General features: G+C 50.8%; 6 protein-coding genes across 6 annotated transcripts; 1 reads left to right on the top strand and 5 right to left on the bottom strand.

The window, feature by feature from the left end:
* Window positions 1-330: 330 nt before the first annotated feature.
* TRIVIDRAFT_222074 (uncharacterized protein) lies at window positions 331-2,139 on the bottom strand (the record flags this gene model as incomplete). Its single annotated transcript, XM_014101545.1, has 6 exons — window positions 331-969; window positions 1,029-1,357; window positions 1,422-1,517; window positions 1,582-1,670; window positions 1,743-1,994; window positions 2,060-2,139. 6 exons carry the CDS (start codon window positions 2,137-2,139, stop codon window positions 331-333), a joined length of 1,485 nt encoding a protein of 494 aa, XP_013957020.1.
* Window positions 2,140-3,815: 1,676 nt separating this feature from the next.
* TRIVIDRAFT_133034 (uncharacterized protein) lies at window positions 3,816-6,536 on the bottom strand (the record flags this gene model as incomplete). The annotated part of the gene is made up of 2 exons (XM_014101546.1): window positions 3,816-4,637; window positions 5,007-6,536. Coding segments are annotated over 2 exons (2,352 nt in total), but the record flags the coding sequence as incomplete, so codon positions are not given.
* A 1,841-nt stretch (window positions 6,537-8,377) lies between these two features.
* Window positions 8,378-9,158, bottom strand: TRIVIDRAFT_60355 (uncharacterized protein; the record flags this gene model as incomplete). Its single annotated transcript, XM_014101547.1, has 2 exons — window positions 8,378-9,092; window positions 9,145-9,158. 2 exons carry the CDS (start codon window positions 9,156-9,158, stop codon window positions 8,378-8,380), a joined length of 729 nt encoding a protein of 242 aa, XP_013957022.1.
* A 524-nt stretch (window positions 9,159-9,682) lies between these two features.
* On the top strand, window positions 9,683-10,594 carry TRIVIDRAFT_53919 (uncharacterized protein; the record flags this gene model as incomplete). Its single annotated transcript, XM_014101548.1, has 1 exon — window positions 9,683-10,594. One exon carries the CDS (start codon window positions 9,683-9,685, stop codon window positions 10,592-10,594), a length of 912 nt encoding a protein of 303 aa, XP_013957023.1.
* A 34-nt stretch (window positions 10,595-10,628) lies between these two features.
* On the bottom strand, window positions 10,629-11,960 carry TRIVIDRAFT_216113 (uncharacterized protein; the record flags this gene model as incomplete). The annotated part of the gene is made up of 1 exon (XM_014101549.1): window positions 10,629-11,960. One exon carries the CDS (start codon window positions 11,863-11,865, stop codon window positions 11,095-11,097), a length of 771 nt encoding a protein of 256 aa, XP_013957024.1.
* Window positions 11,961-13,121: 1,161 nt separating this feature from the next.
* Window positions 13,122-17,676, bottom strand: TRIVIDRAFT_28982 (uncharacterized protein; the record flags this gene model as incomplete). The annotated part of the gene is made up of 3 exons (XM_014101550.1): window positions 13,122-17,318; window positions 17,408-17,519; window positions 17,588-17,676. The coding sequence occupies 3 exons, from the start codon at window positions 17,674-17,676 to the stop codon at window positions 13,122-13,124; spliced, it is 4,398 nt and encodes a 1,465-aa protein (XP_013957025.1).
* Between the last annotated feature and the right edge of the window lie 8 nt (window positions 17,677-17,684).

Below are 17,684 nucleotides of genomic sequence, written 5' to 3' on the forward strand. Positions count from 1 at the left end.
GACAGGAAATTGTCAGCCATAGATTAGTTAGTGGTGGTGAGAGAGCAAGTGGTAGCAACAGTGGTATTGTCATCTTGTGATTTGTATTCAAAATCTTGCAATTTATGCTACTGGCATCGAGCTCATACCTATGAGCATGCCCCAATATTTCCCAATATTTCCCATTTCCATAATATGCCCGTGTCAGACATGCAACCATTAGTATGTATATGTGTAATCGTTAAAACAAATTCCGTGAAAAAAAGAAAAAAGGCCAACAAGTAGCTCCAGACCCCAAGGCTTCATTGTACGTTCGTAAAAAAAGTAGACAACAGAGAAAAACACATCGCTTTACTCCTTCTGTGAGCCCGCCGACTCGCTCTGGTCAACGGCCTTGTCGTGGGCATGATCGTGGTCGTGGTCGTGCTCGTGCTCCTCAACGACATCCTCAAATGCCTCGGGAATCACAACACCCTCTTCTTGTCCGTACTTGGTATCCGTCGTGTATAGGTAGATGGCAACCATGGTGAGGCCTAATCCCACAATCATCATGCCAAAGTAGGCGCCCGCCTCCCTGATAAACTGCACGCCGTGAGTGTCGATTCCAAAGGCCGTTGCCGTGCCAAACGCCTGGAATCCCTTAAAGTAACCGCTGTAGCGTCCCAGAACATGGGGCTCGTTGGAAAAGGTACTGTATGTCCAGTGGTGGAAGTTTTGGAAGATGGGGTAGCAGGCTCCAAACAGGATGTAAATGACAAAGGGGCCGGCAAACTTGCTCGTCTCGGTCCAGTCAACAGCTCGCGGGGTCTGGCTTCGGTTAATGTCGTTGACTGACAGGAACGAGATCATGGCAATCCAGGTTCCTCCAATGACAAAGGCCACGAATGCTCCGGCCGCAAAGGCTCGGCGTCGGCGCGATCCAAAGATTTTGGCATCGCAGATCCAGGCAATGGCGAGGGCTCCCAGGACTTGGAAGATCCAGTAGCAGAACTGGAATCACACATGTTAGGATTTTCTCCTTGACAGTTGGAATCGACCAGGATACTCACATTGGCTAGGGATCGTGTTCTGGCGTTAAAGTACCACGCGTTAAAGGCTCCCGTCAACGACAGGTACATCTCGCTGCTGTAGATGGACAGAGTGATGAGCGCCATCTTGGGCTCCAGCATGGTCAGGCCGAGCGCCTTGAGCTCCTGGTACCAGGGAAGAGGCGTGAAGGAAGCAATTGGGCGGCCGTCATTGCGTCGAAGCTTAGAGGGGTCCAGCAGCAGGCCGGCAATCAAGAGACCGGCGCACTCGAGGCAGATGAAGATGATGTAGACGGATGAAGGCACTCCGGAGACGGACGTGTTGTTGATGGTGACACCCAAGACGATGGCTGTGAATTTCGCATCTCGTTAGTCACAAGTGCTCAAGACGAGCTGGGGATTGTTTAAACGTACCTGCTCCAACGACGGAGCCCATGGCGTTGAGAACCCAGGAGGTGGCAATGTATTTTCCCTTTTCCGCCTCGGTAGGATAGCAAGTGGTGATGTAACCTAGCAAGTTGAATTCGCATGAGTACGGCCCCGTTTCTTCAACGCTGAGAATGACGAGACATACCTTGAGTCGACCAGAGAAGACCTGCAGACAGACCCAGCCAAGCACCGCCAAAGACCACAAACCAGCTTCCTTGAGCCTTGTCAATCCACCTGTCGAACGTGAAACGATTAGCCTCTGTTCATCTTGATGAGTTGGAAGAGGAGCTTTGTCTGTAAACGTACCAGAGAGACCCGGCGTACATTGGGTAGCCGGTGGCACCAATCATCAGCGCCCATCGCGGTCCAATCTTGTTGATGATGCTACCGCCCAGAATGCCAGATGCTCCGAACAAGCAGTAGAGAACGACGTTTGCCTTGTTGACGATGCCAATCAGCTGGGGCTGCTTGCCTCCGGCGCCCAGGCCGGTGATGGCGAGGTATGTGCCCGGGTTACAGAACAGCACGAAGCCGACGATGATGGTTTGAACGAATGGCCTGGGGGTTCACACGAGTCAGCAATTCCCGATACGCGTAACCAGAGACAAAGGTGTGAAACGCACGAGTTGTATCGCCATGTTGATAGGCGCTGGTGTTGCGGCTGCGCCTCTACGACGGCAACCTCGTCCTTTGTGGTAGCCATGATGATGATGAAAGGGGGGGGGATCCTTTCTTTCTCCTCAGGCAATTGGTGGTGAGACGGAGAGAAGGAATAGAAGACGATGATGAAGAGGGGAGACTAGCAACTCAGATGGAGCGGGCCTGGTTCATTATAAATGCAATGCAAGTCCTCTGCAGATGCAACTCTGGAGGAGGTCCTGTATCGTATCGTATCAGATCGGAGCCTCGCACGACGCGACTTTGAGGGCAGGCAGTCACAAACCTTTTGGGAAAATAAGAAATCGATAAAAACAACCTTGGAAGATGCACCACTTGGTACTAGTTCTCTTCAGCGAATCCTTGCCGTGGACGCTGAAGAAAAAAAAAAAAGCCACGACCCCGGTCCCAGGCTTTAACTCTTCTTGGGGGCCAAGCGTATCTTTATCCCTGAAAGGGGGCGAGCGACCAGAGGCGATTGTGACTGCCGACTGCGACGGCGAGCAAAAGTGACGAGACGAGATGAAGAGGCTACGGCTGCATTGAGGGGAAATGCCGATTCGCTTGGGGCGGACATGGATGGCCGGGTTTTTGGGGGGAGTGGAGGTGAAGAGGAAGAGAAGGGGGACTAGGATCGTGTCACTGCTGGGACGAGGTGGTGAAGAAGAAGAGAGAAAAAGTGACTTGTATCTTGTTGTCGAGCACCACGTTTTTTTGCTCGCCGACAGCGGTGTACGAGTACGAGAGTAACAGGAAGGCAGTACAGGTACCTGCGCACCAACAGCCGAACAATAGCTGCCAGGTCCAAGGTACCAAACGCCACTACAGCTACAACAACAACAGGCACCAGGGCTTGTCAATTCATTATGCATGTTGGTTCCAGGATTCTTTTCTTTCTCGAATGCCGCGTTAAAATATTACCGTCAAGCCATGCCGCCGCCATGGCCACCCTCTGCATGTGGCCGGCCCAAACGGGAAGAACATGACAAGCCTCGCGCAAAGCCGCCACTTGAGCACGGACTCCGACATGGAATGGAAGCGGAATAGCCTCAACTCTGTGGCCGCCGCATCTTTCGCACACCGGTTGTTGGACTGCCTACCTAGAGAGTACTTGTACTACCGAGCATCATGCTAGACCTGGTTTTAAATGCTGGACTACGGACTACTATATACCGAGTCCAGCGTTATTATAGCGCTCCCGTATATCCTGCATGCTCCCCGTCGTGTCTCCATTCCCGATGCAACTGTATATAAGTATCCGTATATTAGTCCAGAGTAAATCGCAGAACGCTCCTCGAGCCCTGCAGCAAACAACTGCAAGCATCGCACGCCCTTGCAGAATGCATCTCCCCAATCGCCATCAGATCCATGGCCTCTTTCTCCTCCTCCTCTTCCAGCCCCAGCCAATGAGTCAGGCGAGCAGCTGAGCCGGGCTGAGCTGAGAGTTGAAGCGAGCAATCCGTCACTTGTCATCTTTTTGCGAGCCATCAAAGCAATCAATGCCTTCTACATACCGCCTGTGCATGCTTCATGCTTCGCTAAACCCTCGCAGACAGACATTCCCTGGTATCCAATAATTCCTCACCTCTCAGCCCGCTCCAAACCGCTCCCATGACCCGTCCGGATATCACATGTAACCAATCCCAAAAATCACCCCAGACGCCTCGCTAATCTAAAACCATCAAAACATCAAATCAGACTCCGTAATCGTCACTCCTTCTCGTCCCGCAGAATCTCCCTCATGGAGGAATACAGCCCCTCGTCAGCTCGTTTCCATCTCACCCCGCCTGGAAACACCACCTCTCGCAGTCTATCCATCAGCGGAATCAGCGGCTCATAGAATGCCGTAAACGTCTCCTTTGCTCGCTTGCAAAACACGGTAGAATCAGTTATTACCCCGAGTTTAGAACCCGCCAGTTCATAGTCATTTGTGTAGTTCCAACTGTCAAATGGATTATTCTTGACGCTTTTGTCTGGCCCATCGTAGTTGACACAAACCCAGAAAAGCACCCAGAAGAAGGACTCGAGATCATGCATGAAGCAATGCTCTTCGCCGAACAATAGTCCAATGGCCATGAACGCTCTTGTCCCCGTCTTCCCCTTTGCTCCTGATGCCTTTTCCCTCGACTCTCTTATAGCAAGATCGAGGTCTATCAGGAATCCCGTTCGGGAGGGGGGGCCGTCTTCGTCAATCAAGACGTTGTTAACGGAAACATCTCGATGGAGGAAGCCGGCTTGCCTCAGAGACTCGTGACCGCGAATACAGCTCTCTAGAGCAGCCACAAGCGCTGCCGGTGAGCTGGCCTTGTAGATTGGCCGCCCGTAATCTTGAACAATGATGCGCCGGTGCACCCGATTGGGCGGCTTTTTCTCGAGGCCGCTGCCATTGGCATTACTTGATCCTGAGCGATGGCGCTTGGCTGGTCGTGCGTCAGCCTCGTTGACTTCGCTGGATCCTCTCTTCGAACCGGCCCGGCCGCTACTACCGATACTATCGCTACTACCGCTATTATCGCTACTGTTATTGCTTTTGCTACTTTTGCTCTCACTTTGACGGAGCTGCTGCACTCTGGGTGTTCTCTTGCTCCGCTGGGCTGTTGAACGTCTTCGTCGGTTGCTAGCCGTGGCAGCTATTGTAGAAGCCGTGGACGTAGACGTTATGGATGCCCTTCTGACTATCACCGTCGTAGCCGCTGTATCATCTGTAGCCGCCATATCAACCATTGTGGATAGTGTAGATGCCCTTCTCACAATCACTGTTGTAGCCGCTGAATCGACTGCAGATGTGGCATCGACTGTAGCCGTTGCATCAATAGCCCCTGTAGATGCCCTTCTTGCTACCACTGTCGTGGCCGAAGTATCGTCCGTAGTCGGGGTAGCTTCTGTAACCGCCGCATCTTCTGTAGGTGTTACATCTTCCGTAGCTGCCGTTTCTTCTGTAGCCGCCGTAACATCCAGTCCGTTGCGAACGCAGCTTCGAATATCATCATCCACGCCGCGGATACGTACAGTTTCGTGGTAATAGTACCGAGACACATTGATGGCACCTCGTTCAGTGGCCTCCTGGATAATCTCACCCTCTTCGTCTCGTTCCGGATACTGCCACGAGTCCTTGATGACGAGTGCCGTCTCCGGATCATCTTCTGGATGCGCCTTCCAACAAGTTGTTGCCCTTCCAGCAACACACCGGGCACGTGTAATGACCTCGTCGATGATGATGCGCTCTGGCTGACCGTTCCGTTCAATCTCTATGAAGCGCTTGTCGTCGCCAGAGGTTACAATCGTAGGGTCAAACCCTAGCCATTCTTCGTCCATCCAAAGAAATCCGAGGATTGTAGCCACAAACTCCAGGCCCCCCTTGTGTTCGTTGATGTTGAATTGTTCGGACGCAATCCCCCCTATCCGATCGTATTCCCACAACCGCATCAGAGACCCGCACAACGAAAAGGCCAAGACGAAGCGCCGAGAGTCCTGAGCTGACAGCACCTCTCTCGCATACGTTGCAAGGTCGATCCACGCCACCGGTGGCGCGTCGGCCTTTGGATTACTCTTCAGCTCGCCCGGCACCAAGATGTGCGACCAGCGGTATCTGCTTGGTTTGCCTAGCTGATGGGTAAAGTCGCTGTTGACGAAGCCGACATCCATGCTGCGTTTTCCTGTAGATCCCAGCAAAGGTGTCTTTAGCTGTGCCAGCAGTTTCCGTTGTCGAGTCAATGTGGAGGGAGCGAAATCGACCGCGAGACTCTCCAGCTTTGGTATAATGTCGCCGAGCCAAGCCACCACAGCTTTCTCCTCTGCAGCGGCCGGCCATCCTGCCCATCCCTCTTGACCAAAGAGCGGCTCGTCGCCTTCGGAACACTTGCGAAAGACGGCATCGGACGCTGCGTCGAGGTTGGGAACGGATGCAAAGAATGACTCTCGAAACTTGCGAATGCCCACGCGAGGGTCAAGTTCTTTCCTAAGGACTTGGTCGACCTCGCGACGTAATTCTGACGAGTTGAGGATGCTGCTCGTGTTTCGGGTGATTGGGGTGTTTGCCACAGATGACCACGTCGGCCGCGGAGGAGGAGTTGCTTCTTTGACGGCGTTGGAGAGTTGCGTCCAAATGAGGACATCGTTGGGATTGTCGTCGAGGACGGCTCTGAAGACAGGTTTGAAGCGATCCAAGTCGAAGTCGTCTGAGCGGATGATAGAGAGTGATTTTGATATGTCGTCAAAGAGATATTTGCCTCTGCCAGCAGAGCGAAGAAGCTGGGCCGCCTCGAGTACCAGGAGCGCTGCGAGAAGATTGATAGTGAGGCTCTGTAGAGATCGTTGGTCCAACTGGTCGATGGCGTCCGCCGACGAAACGAGACCCTGGGATTCGCATATCGATGCGAACACGGCGCGGAAGACACCGAGGCCATTCCCAATGGGGTGTTCCTCAATAATCTTCAGCTTCGTCTCGTCCATGACGGCTGCAACCCCCCCCCCCCCCCCCCCCGGCTGTTTGTGGTCTGGGGAAGAAGAAGGGAACGCGTTTGTAGAAGCAACATGGAAATGCATGTGATGGCACAAAACGCGGGATGGGCGTCAAGGCATCAGCCACTGGCGCTACCCAACACGCCACAGTGATGACACGACCTGGAAATGCACTGTAACTTTAGTGGCTGCTGGGAGGATTGGACTTGACGCATATTTTGCCATTGGGATCAGCAAAGTTCCAGCTGCTACTAGTATCGCCAGTACCGCTATTATCCCTACTTTCTCTAGTATCTGCAGCTATCGCTACATGCACTTTTTCTAGTATCCGGGGTTAATGAGGCTGGTGGACGCATAATACTGATGGGATGGATGTCAATGACCAGGCCCAGGTTATCGTCATAGCGCCCTTCGCAGGGATTACAGCGTCAATAGCGCCTACGCTGTCCACTAAAATGGCCAACTAGACACCAATTCCAACCGTCTGTCGCTTCATACAAGTGTCCATCCCATTCCTACTACACAAGAGCATCCCTTGAATTGAAGCCATCGAGAGACATTATAGGCTTGGTTGGTATAGAAAATTGGACCAAGATGGAAGGTAGTAGCGGCAGTAGCAGAGAATATATAGACCTCACATTATCTGCTCTGGAAATTTGCTGTACGGGCACTTAGATCTCAGTCTTGCCACGACTTTCATTGACGACATTCGAGATTCCACCACCTTCGTTATGCCTTTGGTTTTACAATATTCCTCTTCTTCGGAAGACTTTTATATCTAGACATTGTTTGGAAAGGGGGCTCTGGAAATGCACTGGTATGCCTGCTCTGGTCTTTTGCCTTGAAGCTGCGCAGTGACAACGGAATCTGGGCCAGATAATACATGTACTTTTCGCCATCAGATGGCTGAATATGCCAAAAGAATCCCTATAATATCTTCTTTGGGAAAAGATAGTTGTTTCATATCTTCCAAAGCTGTATTACAGTCGGTCTTCATTTACAGCACGCGCCATTCAATAGTTTCGTAGAGAGTATCACGGGAAAGCAGAATGGAAACTGGAGAAAGACGAGGCACCTTCTACTGTTCCTAAACATTAGCGATTGTTTCCATCGCTAATACATCAGAAGTGTAATCCAGAAATCACTCGTATGTAGCCATCATAGTGTCTATTATAGCATAACTGGCCGTATCAAACACCAGGCAACATACCGAACCGTGCAGTTTCGTAACTGATCAACGAGGGCAATATACCCCAAAAGAAAGAGAAGGAGAAGGAGAAGGAGAAGAAGCATGTGGAATCATTCTTCTCTCTCTAATAATAGAAACCCCGTTGTCTGCCAAGCAAGCCGGCACATATATCCGAATACATAACCAACTTCACAACCATGTCGGGCAATCGCTTACAAAGACGGCCTCAGATTCCAGTCCAAGAGATTAACTAATTGTATTGACCAAGAATGAGTAGACATAATGATTTCTGTTTTGTCAACAAAGACGCCCTTTAAGCCAAATGCGGAGTCCCAAAACCCCATGTTGAGTAATAAGGTGCTTAGCAATGCGATCCGTGGGGAATCTTGATCACAAACACTTCAAGATTGGCGCTTTTCGGTTGCGTGAGAACTCTAAGTGTACATTACGGGTGCTAAGCGGATTTATGTTCAACTAATTCATTGACCACATGCGGAAACAGTGTTACTCTATGGTATTGTCTCAGCTGCCGTCACAGTATCATCATCTATGCTGATACAATAACTACCGCTTACACGTAGCCTGACTACCATTGTCTTTGCCATTCTCACTTGCAATGTTGCCGAATATTTGCTTAGATGTGATTGACTTCAATCTTGATCCCCCTCAAAGTAAATGGAGAAAAGAATGCCATTCCCGGAGAGGCTGAGCTCACAACTCGCAGAGTTGGGTAAAGAAGCTTCCCAGCAACAGCGTGGTTGTAACAATTGTGCCACGACGGAACATGTCGCTTCATGACATCCACAGAATAGTGCATCCGCATCAACCGGTATTCGCCATCAAAGTCGTACTTCTGAACCTTGGTATGAGTAGGATACCCGTCAGGGAAAACAACCTCCAATGAAGTCCATTTCTCGCCATTCTCCCGCGTCGGACCATCTACTTCGCCGGTTTGGATCTCCGGAGCGTCCAGGTAGAATGGAAAGTTGAAGTAGTTCCAATATGCGTAGCCCACAAACCAGAAGAGGTTGTGTACGTCCCACTTCGTTTCCGCGGTATAATCGTCAAAGACGTCTCTGGGATTCTTGCGAACATCAACGGGATCTTCAGAGCCAAGCTTGCCGACCTCGGTTTGCGTAGGAGTCCATGAGCCGTAGTAGTCGCCAAATCTCTTGATTGTAACTTTTTGACTCTTTGTATTGACAACCAATTCGACGTCGTGAGGTCCAGGATGTCCTTTCATGTCCAAAGCCACTCCAGAGAACTCAAACTCCACGTTGAGGGACTGGATTGACTCCCAGTACTCTCGGCCACCATGGGCCTCGATGACGCTTTGCAAAAGGTTGGAGCTGGAAAATGGTTAGCAGTCTGCCCAAGCACATGGGAGAACTCGTCAAGTACCGAGTAGAAGACATTATGGGTAGCGATGAGTTGAACAGGCATGTGAGTTACGCACAACAAGCCTCGTCTCGTCTTTATACATGCGCTCAGCCCAAGCAAAGCTCTTAGAGGCGGGCCATTGCGAAGCTCGCGAGAGAGAGCCTGATTACTCATCTCTGGGAGCAAATGGTCGCTTGGATTGCAGAACATGGGCTTTAATGATGCCGTCGCAATCGATACTAATATTACTAAACTGGGCAGTAAAGCACCCTGGGGAGGAGAATAGATCAGTAAACACCAAGCATTTATGGGCCACAACTTGACTTAGTTTCAGACGCGGTGCGTAATCAACCAAAATCGTAGTTGATTACTGACCTCAGTAAAGGCTTGTTAAACATGTATATAAGGTTGATTGTTGGGACGCCTCTATGTAGAACCGTTGTGTTGACAAAGTGCTTGACACAGTCGCTCAACAGTCTCTTCTCAACATTACTCTGCTTACCGTCCTTTTTTATTGATTAGGAAACTCTTTCAGTTGTATTCGTGTTAGTCCTTCATCATGGCTACCGACAGGGGTCTCGAAATTTCATCAGCCTTCCCGTACGAGAAGAACAAGGTTGAGGTTCTTGGTAGCCATATGGCCTATGTCGAAGTTGGCACTTCTTCTTCCGGATCTGTTGCCGTTTTCTTGCATGGCAACCCAACATCGTCATATCTATGGCGTAACATCTTTCCACATGTGGCCAAAGACAGCCGCTGCATTGTCCCCGATCTCATCGGCTTCGGCGATTCAGACAAAGTTGCTGGCCTGGAGTATAGGGTTTTCGACCACCAGCGCTATATCGATGCGTTTCTAGATACTGTCCTGCCAACGGAGCGCATCACTTTCGTTATTCACGACTGGGGGTCTGCCCTTGGCTTGGACTGGGCCAGTCGTCATGAGGATCGCGTCGCCGGCATCGTGGTGATGGAGTGGATTGCGGCGTTGAATAACTGGAACACTCGAGATCCCACGTTCATAGACCTCTTCACCAAGTTTCGTACCCCAGAGGTCGGACGCACAATGATCATTGACGAGAACTTCTTTGTGGAAAAGCTTCTGCCCATGGGGGTCATTCGAGGGCTGACGGAGGAGGAAATGGCTCATTACCGCCGACCATTCCAGACGCCTGCAGATCGTGAGCCAACATGGAGATTCCCCAACGAGATTCCCATCGGAGGAACTCCAATGGAAGTGGCAGAAAAGGTCAATAATTATACGGCCTGGTTTGTTGCGACGGAGATACCGAAACTGTTCTTCTGGGTGAAGCCTGGGACATTTATTAGGGAGCAAGACTTTGAGAGGTTGAGTGGCCAGATGAAGAATGTCAAGACCATCTTTCTTGGAGCAGGGAGCCATTTCGTGCAGGAAGATTATCCTCACAGCGTTGGGCAAGAGATTGCGGAATGGAAGGCAGAGTCAAAACTTTGAGGTCAATCCAAATCTGCATAGCCAAAGTTCTTGTAGTTACCAATACGGCAAATAAATTGTTCAAACTAACCTCTCTCTTACCCCTACCACGCTTAATCCATTATCGATTCTTAATCTTCTGACTGCCATTTTCCAGGCCCAATATGAACCAATTAGGCCCGAGCCTTGCCAGTTTCCAATACTGGCGCAACAGAGCCAGCTGTTGGAAGCGATGCCGCATCTTGCTTTCCGACAAATGAACTGAGACCTCTAAGCTCGAGAAGATTGTTGAAACTCAGCGGAATGAGCACTATAATGGGGCGATGCCACAGACGCAATGAACTCAACTTGATGAGATGAATGACCCCTTGTTGCGAATACATCTCGGATAGCAGCCCACGAAAGTTTCGAGCCACCTCGGGTATGGAAAGAGAGAAAAGTGACACATCACGTCCGTTATTCCCGTGTCCCAATGCAGAGTACATGCAAAGTACGCCGTTGCTATTTTGCCGTCAAAGTTGCTAATGCTGTCCTGCAGTAGTAAAAGCAATAGCTGCATCCACAAACTTTGTCCATACCCCGAATTCCTCCTCATCCCGCGGCGCATATACCATGACATACGGCAGCGGAATCCACCCCATCACGCCACTTAGCGGATGGAACTCAGCCCACCCCTTTGCCATTGCTTCTTTCGCGTCAGTCAGACTGAGGATCATGTGGGAACTGGCTTCTGTGTGGACGTGGACGATTTCTCCCTTTGTGCTTTTCGCCAAGTACTTGGGCAATGGGGAACCGAGAAGCCATAGCGCAGGATTGTCTCTGGCTTCCAAGCCGGATGCTTTCACAGCTAGTGCCTCTGAGCGACGGCTCGCTAAATCTCGTAGATGGCCATTCATCCGGTCGATGAGGTCCTTGTCGCCTTTATCCGTGGCCTGTCTCTGAGGCGCCACGTAGTTGGGGATAACTGGCCTGTCGCCTCGACGCTGCGCGAGCGGCTCCTGAAGGAATCGGGTGGTGCCATGAGGTTCGTATGAAGCAGAAACGCCGGGTTTTTGAAAGGCGCTCTGGTCAACAGTGCTATTCAGAGCCAGCGGGCGTAGAGCGCCTTGAAGGAGCCAGCCAAAGACATTGTGTGGGAGGCCACCGGGGCCAAGATCGATGAAGCCACGGTATGAAGGCATGGCCAGAGCTGCCAAGGGGATAATGGCTATTGCAGAGGTGAAGATTATAGGGTGATTTCGTATGTTTAAAAGTAGAGATGACGAGAGCTTTGCAGGATTCCAAGTCGGCATCTCGCCTGTTGTCGTAATTCGATATCTGAAGTTGCTGACGGTTGCTAAGAGATGATGATCTTGCGAAGCTGCTCACAACGTTTACCTCAGCTGTGCCAAAACTCGCCTGACAAAGGTGTCGTTATTGTTAAGAAGAGATGCCAAAGAAGCGATTGCAGAGGCAGGGAGGAGCTGTATATATACGAGCATGAGCTGTTGAAGTTGGAGCGATTCCCAAATGGCATGTGCCATCTTTCCAAGTCCGAAACCCGAACCCCGGAGACACGGTGCCTCGTGGGACGCCGACGAAACATTCATCGCCATATATGGAAAAGTACGGGCTGGGTTGTATGGCCGAAGGTCCGTATTTGAGATTATTGTTGTTCAATATGTATGATTTGTCTCTGCTGCTTCGGCCACAGAGCTGTGTGCTATTTTGGTGCTTCTGATGAACATCTGATCTTTGGTGTGATGCATATATGATCCTTGGTGATTAGATCGAACTTATGCTTGCGATGGGCGCTTCCAATATCTTCCTGTGGACGATTAGATTAAGATCAACTCGTTCTTCCACTGGAATGTGATATCCAACCTGTTGAAGATATTGTCAGGTAATGAGCTTGGCAGGGTCAGCAAATCTTTTGTACTTTTAACCTCCTTTGCCGATAGAGAAGCAGTGCAACATTCATATCGTCTAGTTTATGAGTAGAGAGGAAAGGAGAAAAGTATCGAGAGCAAAATCTCGGCAAACCTGTATGTCATGATGGTGAAGTTGTTGACCAAGGAATCAGCCCTTCCGAATCGATTGCTTCTGGTAAACGATGTAGGACGATGGATCCATGCTTCTCTCTCTGTAACTACTCGTTTGTTGTAGATGTCAGATGGTTGAGTGAGAAAAAGTAAATATCCATGGAGAAAACTGATATCCGGTATTCGAATTATGGGAGAATAATAAATCTCCCTATAAGAGGAAGAGAGTCAAAAAGCAATCCATTGCGGCCAAACCAATGGTGGCACAGATGAAGCCACTGATACAAACGAGCAGGATCTGTTCCACGTTAGACTTGATCAGTTGCCAACTATTCCGTGTAAACTATATGCTTTTCGCAACGAATCTTCCCCTGAAGCATCATTCGGCCAAAACTTGCTATATATACAAAATTGGGCAAGTGAAATATCCGTTCTTAGTGATGCCACCACTTGGACAAAAATAGCCCCCTCTAGCATTTTCCTCGTGAAATTTAGCACACAGTAACGCCTCCTTCAACTCTCTGTACCTAAAAATTGCCCTTTAGCTTTCGTCTCTCCTTCTTTGCTTTGACTGTCTCTGCCCATGCATCTTCAAACAGCGTCTTCTTTGGCTTGACCTCCCACTCTTGAATGTTGAGCCTCCTGACAACCTGGAAAGAGCCGGTGCCGACACTCATCGTCTGTCCCATAATGATACACTCAGAGACACCTTCAATGCGGTCAGTCTTCATGCCAGCGGCAGCCTCAAACAGATGGTCCGGCGTCTTTTCAAACGAGGCCAGCTGGAGAACGCTTTCTCGCATCTTGGAGAGACCGAAACGGGTGATGCCGAGGACTTCTCCCTTGAACGTCATGACATCGGCCAGCAGCTGGATGTGACGCGGGTCAATGTCCATACCAGCCATGACGCTGGAAATCTCGTCGACAATGGTGGTTCGAGCAGCCTCAATGCCCAGCACATCGCGGGCTTCCATAACAGAGTTGGAGCGCGACTTGGTGCCAATGACACCTTCTGTGGTCATGCATGCGCGCAATCCGTATCCCTCCACCAGCACGGTGTGTTCGCTGGTCTCAGAGGTCTGGATGATGGCTCTCGTTGCTTCGTTGTATCCCGAGATGGGAACCTTGGGAAGCATGCGGCGGAGGTGGTTGACTCGCAAGAGGAAATCAGGGGCCTCCTCCGTCAAGGTAAGAGAGGCAAGACTGCGCTGTCGCTTCTTGGCTGCATCAGGATCCACCCAGCTGTTGAGCACGTAGATCTTGATGTAGTTGGGGCCAACTGAGATGTCGGTTGGCTGAATCTTGAGCTTCTTGAACTTGAGAATGGCTTCCGCAATGTCCACAACTCCAATACCAAGGTGCATGTTTTGCAGTGCCTCCATGTCAATGTACAAAACAATGGTTCCTCGGTCACTAACCCACTCATCCTCAATCGCTTTCAGAACATCAATGACGTACGTCTTTTCGATTCGTCCCTTGACGATTTTAGCAGCCTCAATCTGCTTGTCGTTCAACAGAGGACAGGTAATGACGGGGGTACTGATATTCTTTGACGCGTTGATGATTTCCTTGATACGTGGAACACCCTGAGTGATACTCATACCGGCGACACCTGCGAAATGGAATGTCTTGAGCGTCATCTGTGTTCCCGGCTCACCAATCGACTGCGCTCCGACAGCGCCCACAGCATGGCCGGGCTCGACGTGGGCCTTGTGATATCTCTCCAGGCACTCCTTGACGAACCTCTGAAGAGTTGTCATGGAGACTTTGGAAACTCGGTCGACGCGAGCCAGCTGAGCCTTGAGATCTGCTGATGCATCCGCAATCACCTCGTCCTGACTCGGGTTGGGATCCAACCCAACAAGAGCACGGGCCTTGGACATTTTTTGTGCTCGCTCAGAGACGTATGAATAAATCGTCTCGATAAAGCCTCGTGCGCTTTCGTGCTCGTCAAGAGCTTCGTCGGTTGGATCAGAATAGTCCAGCAGTGCGTTATCCACCAAGCGTCTTCTCTGGTAACGAAGCTTTTCCTTGTCCAGCATGCTGCTGCACACTTCGAGGATTTCGTGAGGAAGCAATGATCTCTCATTGTTATCCCAGGTAGTGCTCTCTGCGTGAGTCCATGTGCGGTCAAACTGCACAGGCACGGCAGAGCCCTCCATGTCGACGGGGTCGAGCTTATCGGCACCGAACTGGAATTGCACAATGGTTCCCGATGACGTCCTAACAGTGTTGTCGTATTGCGTGGAAAGATCCTCCAGAGACTTCATCAACCGTCTTGACATGTATCCTGTTTCTGCCGTTTTGACCGCAGTATCAATAAGACCTTCTCGTCCGGAGATGGCGTGGAAAAAGAACTCTGTTGGGAACAGCCCCGAGTAGAAGCTGTTGCGCACGAAACCCTTGGATGCCGGCTGACGGGCATTCTTGTGGAAATGGGGCAGACTGCGGTCCTGGAAGCCATCAGGCACACGCTGGCCGCCAATAATCTGCTGTCCGACACAGGCAACCATCTGGGCGACGTTGATGTGCAGACCCTTGGATCCGGAGTTGGCCATGATCAGCGGAGCATTGTTACGGCTCAGCGTGTCCACACACTGTTGACCGGCTTGCTGTCGAACCTTGCTGAGAATACCGGAAATGGAAATCTCCAACGTCTGCTCCATGTCACATCCAGCCGCCTTCTCGAGCTTGCCCGCCTTGAAGGTCTCGATAAGCGAGTCACTCTTGTCGTAGGCGTCCTGCACGAGCCTGTCTCTAGATTTGGTCAACTCAGTTATGGGGAAGACATCGCCAACACCGAGCGAAAAGCCCTGGTTTCCTAGCTGTCTTGCACACAGCTTGGTCAATCTGTTCATGGCCATGACGGCATGATCGGGACCGAAATCTCGGAGAATAATGTAAAACACCGAGTTCTTCTTACCGGAACCGATGATGGACTTGTCCATACGACCACACATGACCTCGGAGTTTCGGATGACCAACCAAGCGTCGTTTGGATCCATATCTGGACATTGTCCAGGTCTGGCTGAATACTCTCTGCACCTTGCATCCAAGTTAACGAGGACGGGTGATTGCTTGTTCGGACGCATAAGCACGTTGAAGATTTGCTTGCCAGTCCACAGGGCTTCGGGCTTGATAATCGACGGAGGAGGAAGGTCAAGGTGAGTTACGCCGTCCATCATGTGAGTGCAGATGTAAGTGAAAGTTTTTCTGTTATAAAATCTGTCCTTGCTGCTGAGAAGATATGACGCGGTAATGAAATCTTGAGTGGCTGCAATGATGGGCTCTCCGTTCTTGGGCGTAGCCAAATTGTTCTTGACACCCATGAGAGTGATTGCCTCGGCACGGGCTTCTTCGGACTGCGGAACGTGGAGATTCATCTCATCACCATCAAAATCGGCGTTGTAGGGACCGCAAACACATTCGTTTAGACGGAACGTTCTCCAGGGCCGAATCTTTGCCAGATGGCTCATGATACTGAGCTTGTGCAGTGATGGCTGTCGGTTAAAGAGAACCACGTCTCCGTCTTCAAGATGACGCTCGACGATATCGCCAATCCGAAGATCTCGGGCAACAAGCGCCCTATCACCGAATTGCAAGTCTTGCTTCCAGTTTCCGTTGTCTTTGATGACATGATTGGCTCCGGGCCAGACCTTTGGCCCATTCAAGATACACTGTCGTAGCTTCTCCAAGTTTTGGTTTTGAACTCGTTCAGGAAACGTCAAGTTCTTGGCGACAAGTTGGGGCACCGCCACTTGATTGATGCCCAAGTTGGGATCAGGCGAAATGACGGTTCGGCCGGAAAAGTCTACTCGCTTTCCTGACAGGTTTCCTCTGAACCGTCCCTGCTTTCCCTTGAGACGCTGGCAGAAGCCCCTGATGCTTTTCCCGAAACCCGGCTGATTAAGCCCGGGGACATCACTGTTGACATACATGGCAATCTGCAGCTGAAGGTACTCCCACTGTTCCATTATGGTCTGCATTGGCTTTCCCTTGTTCAAGGCCGTCCGTATCAATCCGCTTATATAGACAATCTCGGCCAGCTTTGCGGTAAGATCATCTTCTGTGCTGGCTCCTTCCTGTGCGACTGAAGGTCGGATACACACAGGAGGGGCGGGTACGAACTGCCAGATGAACATCTCGGGACGACCCTCTGAAGGGTCAAGTCCAAGAAGCTCACAGTCCGTGGGTGTGATCATCTTGAAGTGGTTCAGAACCCAAAGAGGGTTCAAATCCTCCATAGCCCTGACCAAGTGTTTATCCAAATCGGGGTTCAGCTTCTTGGCTTCATCGAACGAGGCATCAAAAGCGAGCTTGCTTTCCGGAGGCAGCTTCTTTTGGGAGGTCGACTTCTTATACGCGGAGAACTTGTCGTGGGTGAGCTTGAGGACTCCGACTTTTCGGATCTGACCGTTGATTTCACCGCAGTACGGGCACTGCCTACATTTCCTGCACTGCTCGTTGATCTTTTTGCAAATCTGAGTTCGACGGATATTGTCCAGGCCCGGCCGGCGCAGATCTTGTAGAAAAGAGCGTCTCTCCTCTTCGGTGAGGAGGACCTTGGCGCAGGTTTTGCAAACATTCTGGAGAATCGTCTGGATAAATCGAAGGTATCCGATGTGGAAAGCGGGGAGAGCCAGTCGGACGTGTCCAAAGTGGCCGATGCAAAACTTGAGAGGTTCTTGACAGGTGCCGCATTTGCCGGACTTGCTCGAGGTTCCCTGGGACAAGAGGGTTAGCAGGGTGTAGCACAAGGTGCGATACTGGCGCCATTCGAATATCAAGTAGCTTTTTGCAGTCGCGTACTCACCATTCGCAGATCCAGAGCTCCATTGATGAGCGGAGATCGGTTGTTGTCGATATCATAGAGCATGCGCTGGGAAACCTCCAGCACACCTTGGTTGACAATGTCCTGGTTGGATCTAGCAAGGAGTCGCTGTTAGAAAGACTCAAAGGCCAAGAAGCTCCTGTGAAACAGCCAAACACTCACTGGATGCCAAACTTAATCCCCTTGAAGCGCTTGGGCAGATTGTCCGTCAGCTGCTCCTTGGTGGAGCTCACAAACGCGGCGTGCGCCATTGTCGCCT

The sequence above is a fragment of the Trichoderma virens genome, assembly GCF_000170995.1.
Source record: "Trichoderma virens Gv29-8 chromosome Unknown TRIVIscaffold_6, whole genome shotgun sequence".
Taxonomy (NCBI): domain Eukaryota; kingdom Fungi; phylum Ascomycota; class Sordariomycetes; order Hypocreales; family Hypocreaceae; genus Trichoderma; species Trichoderma virens.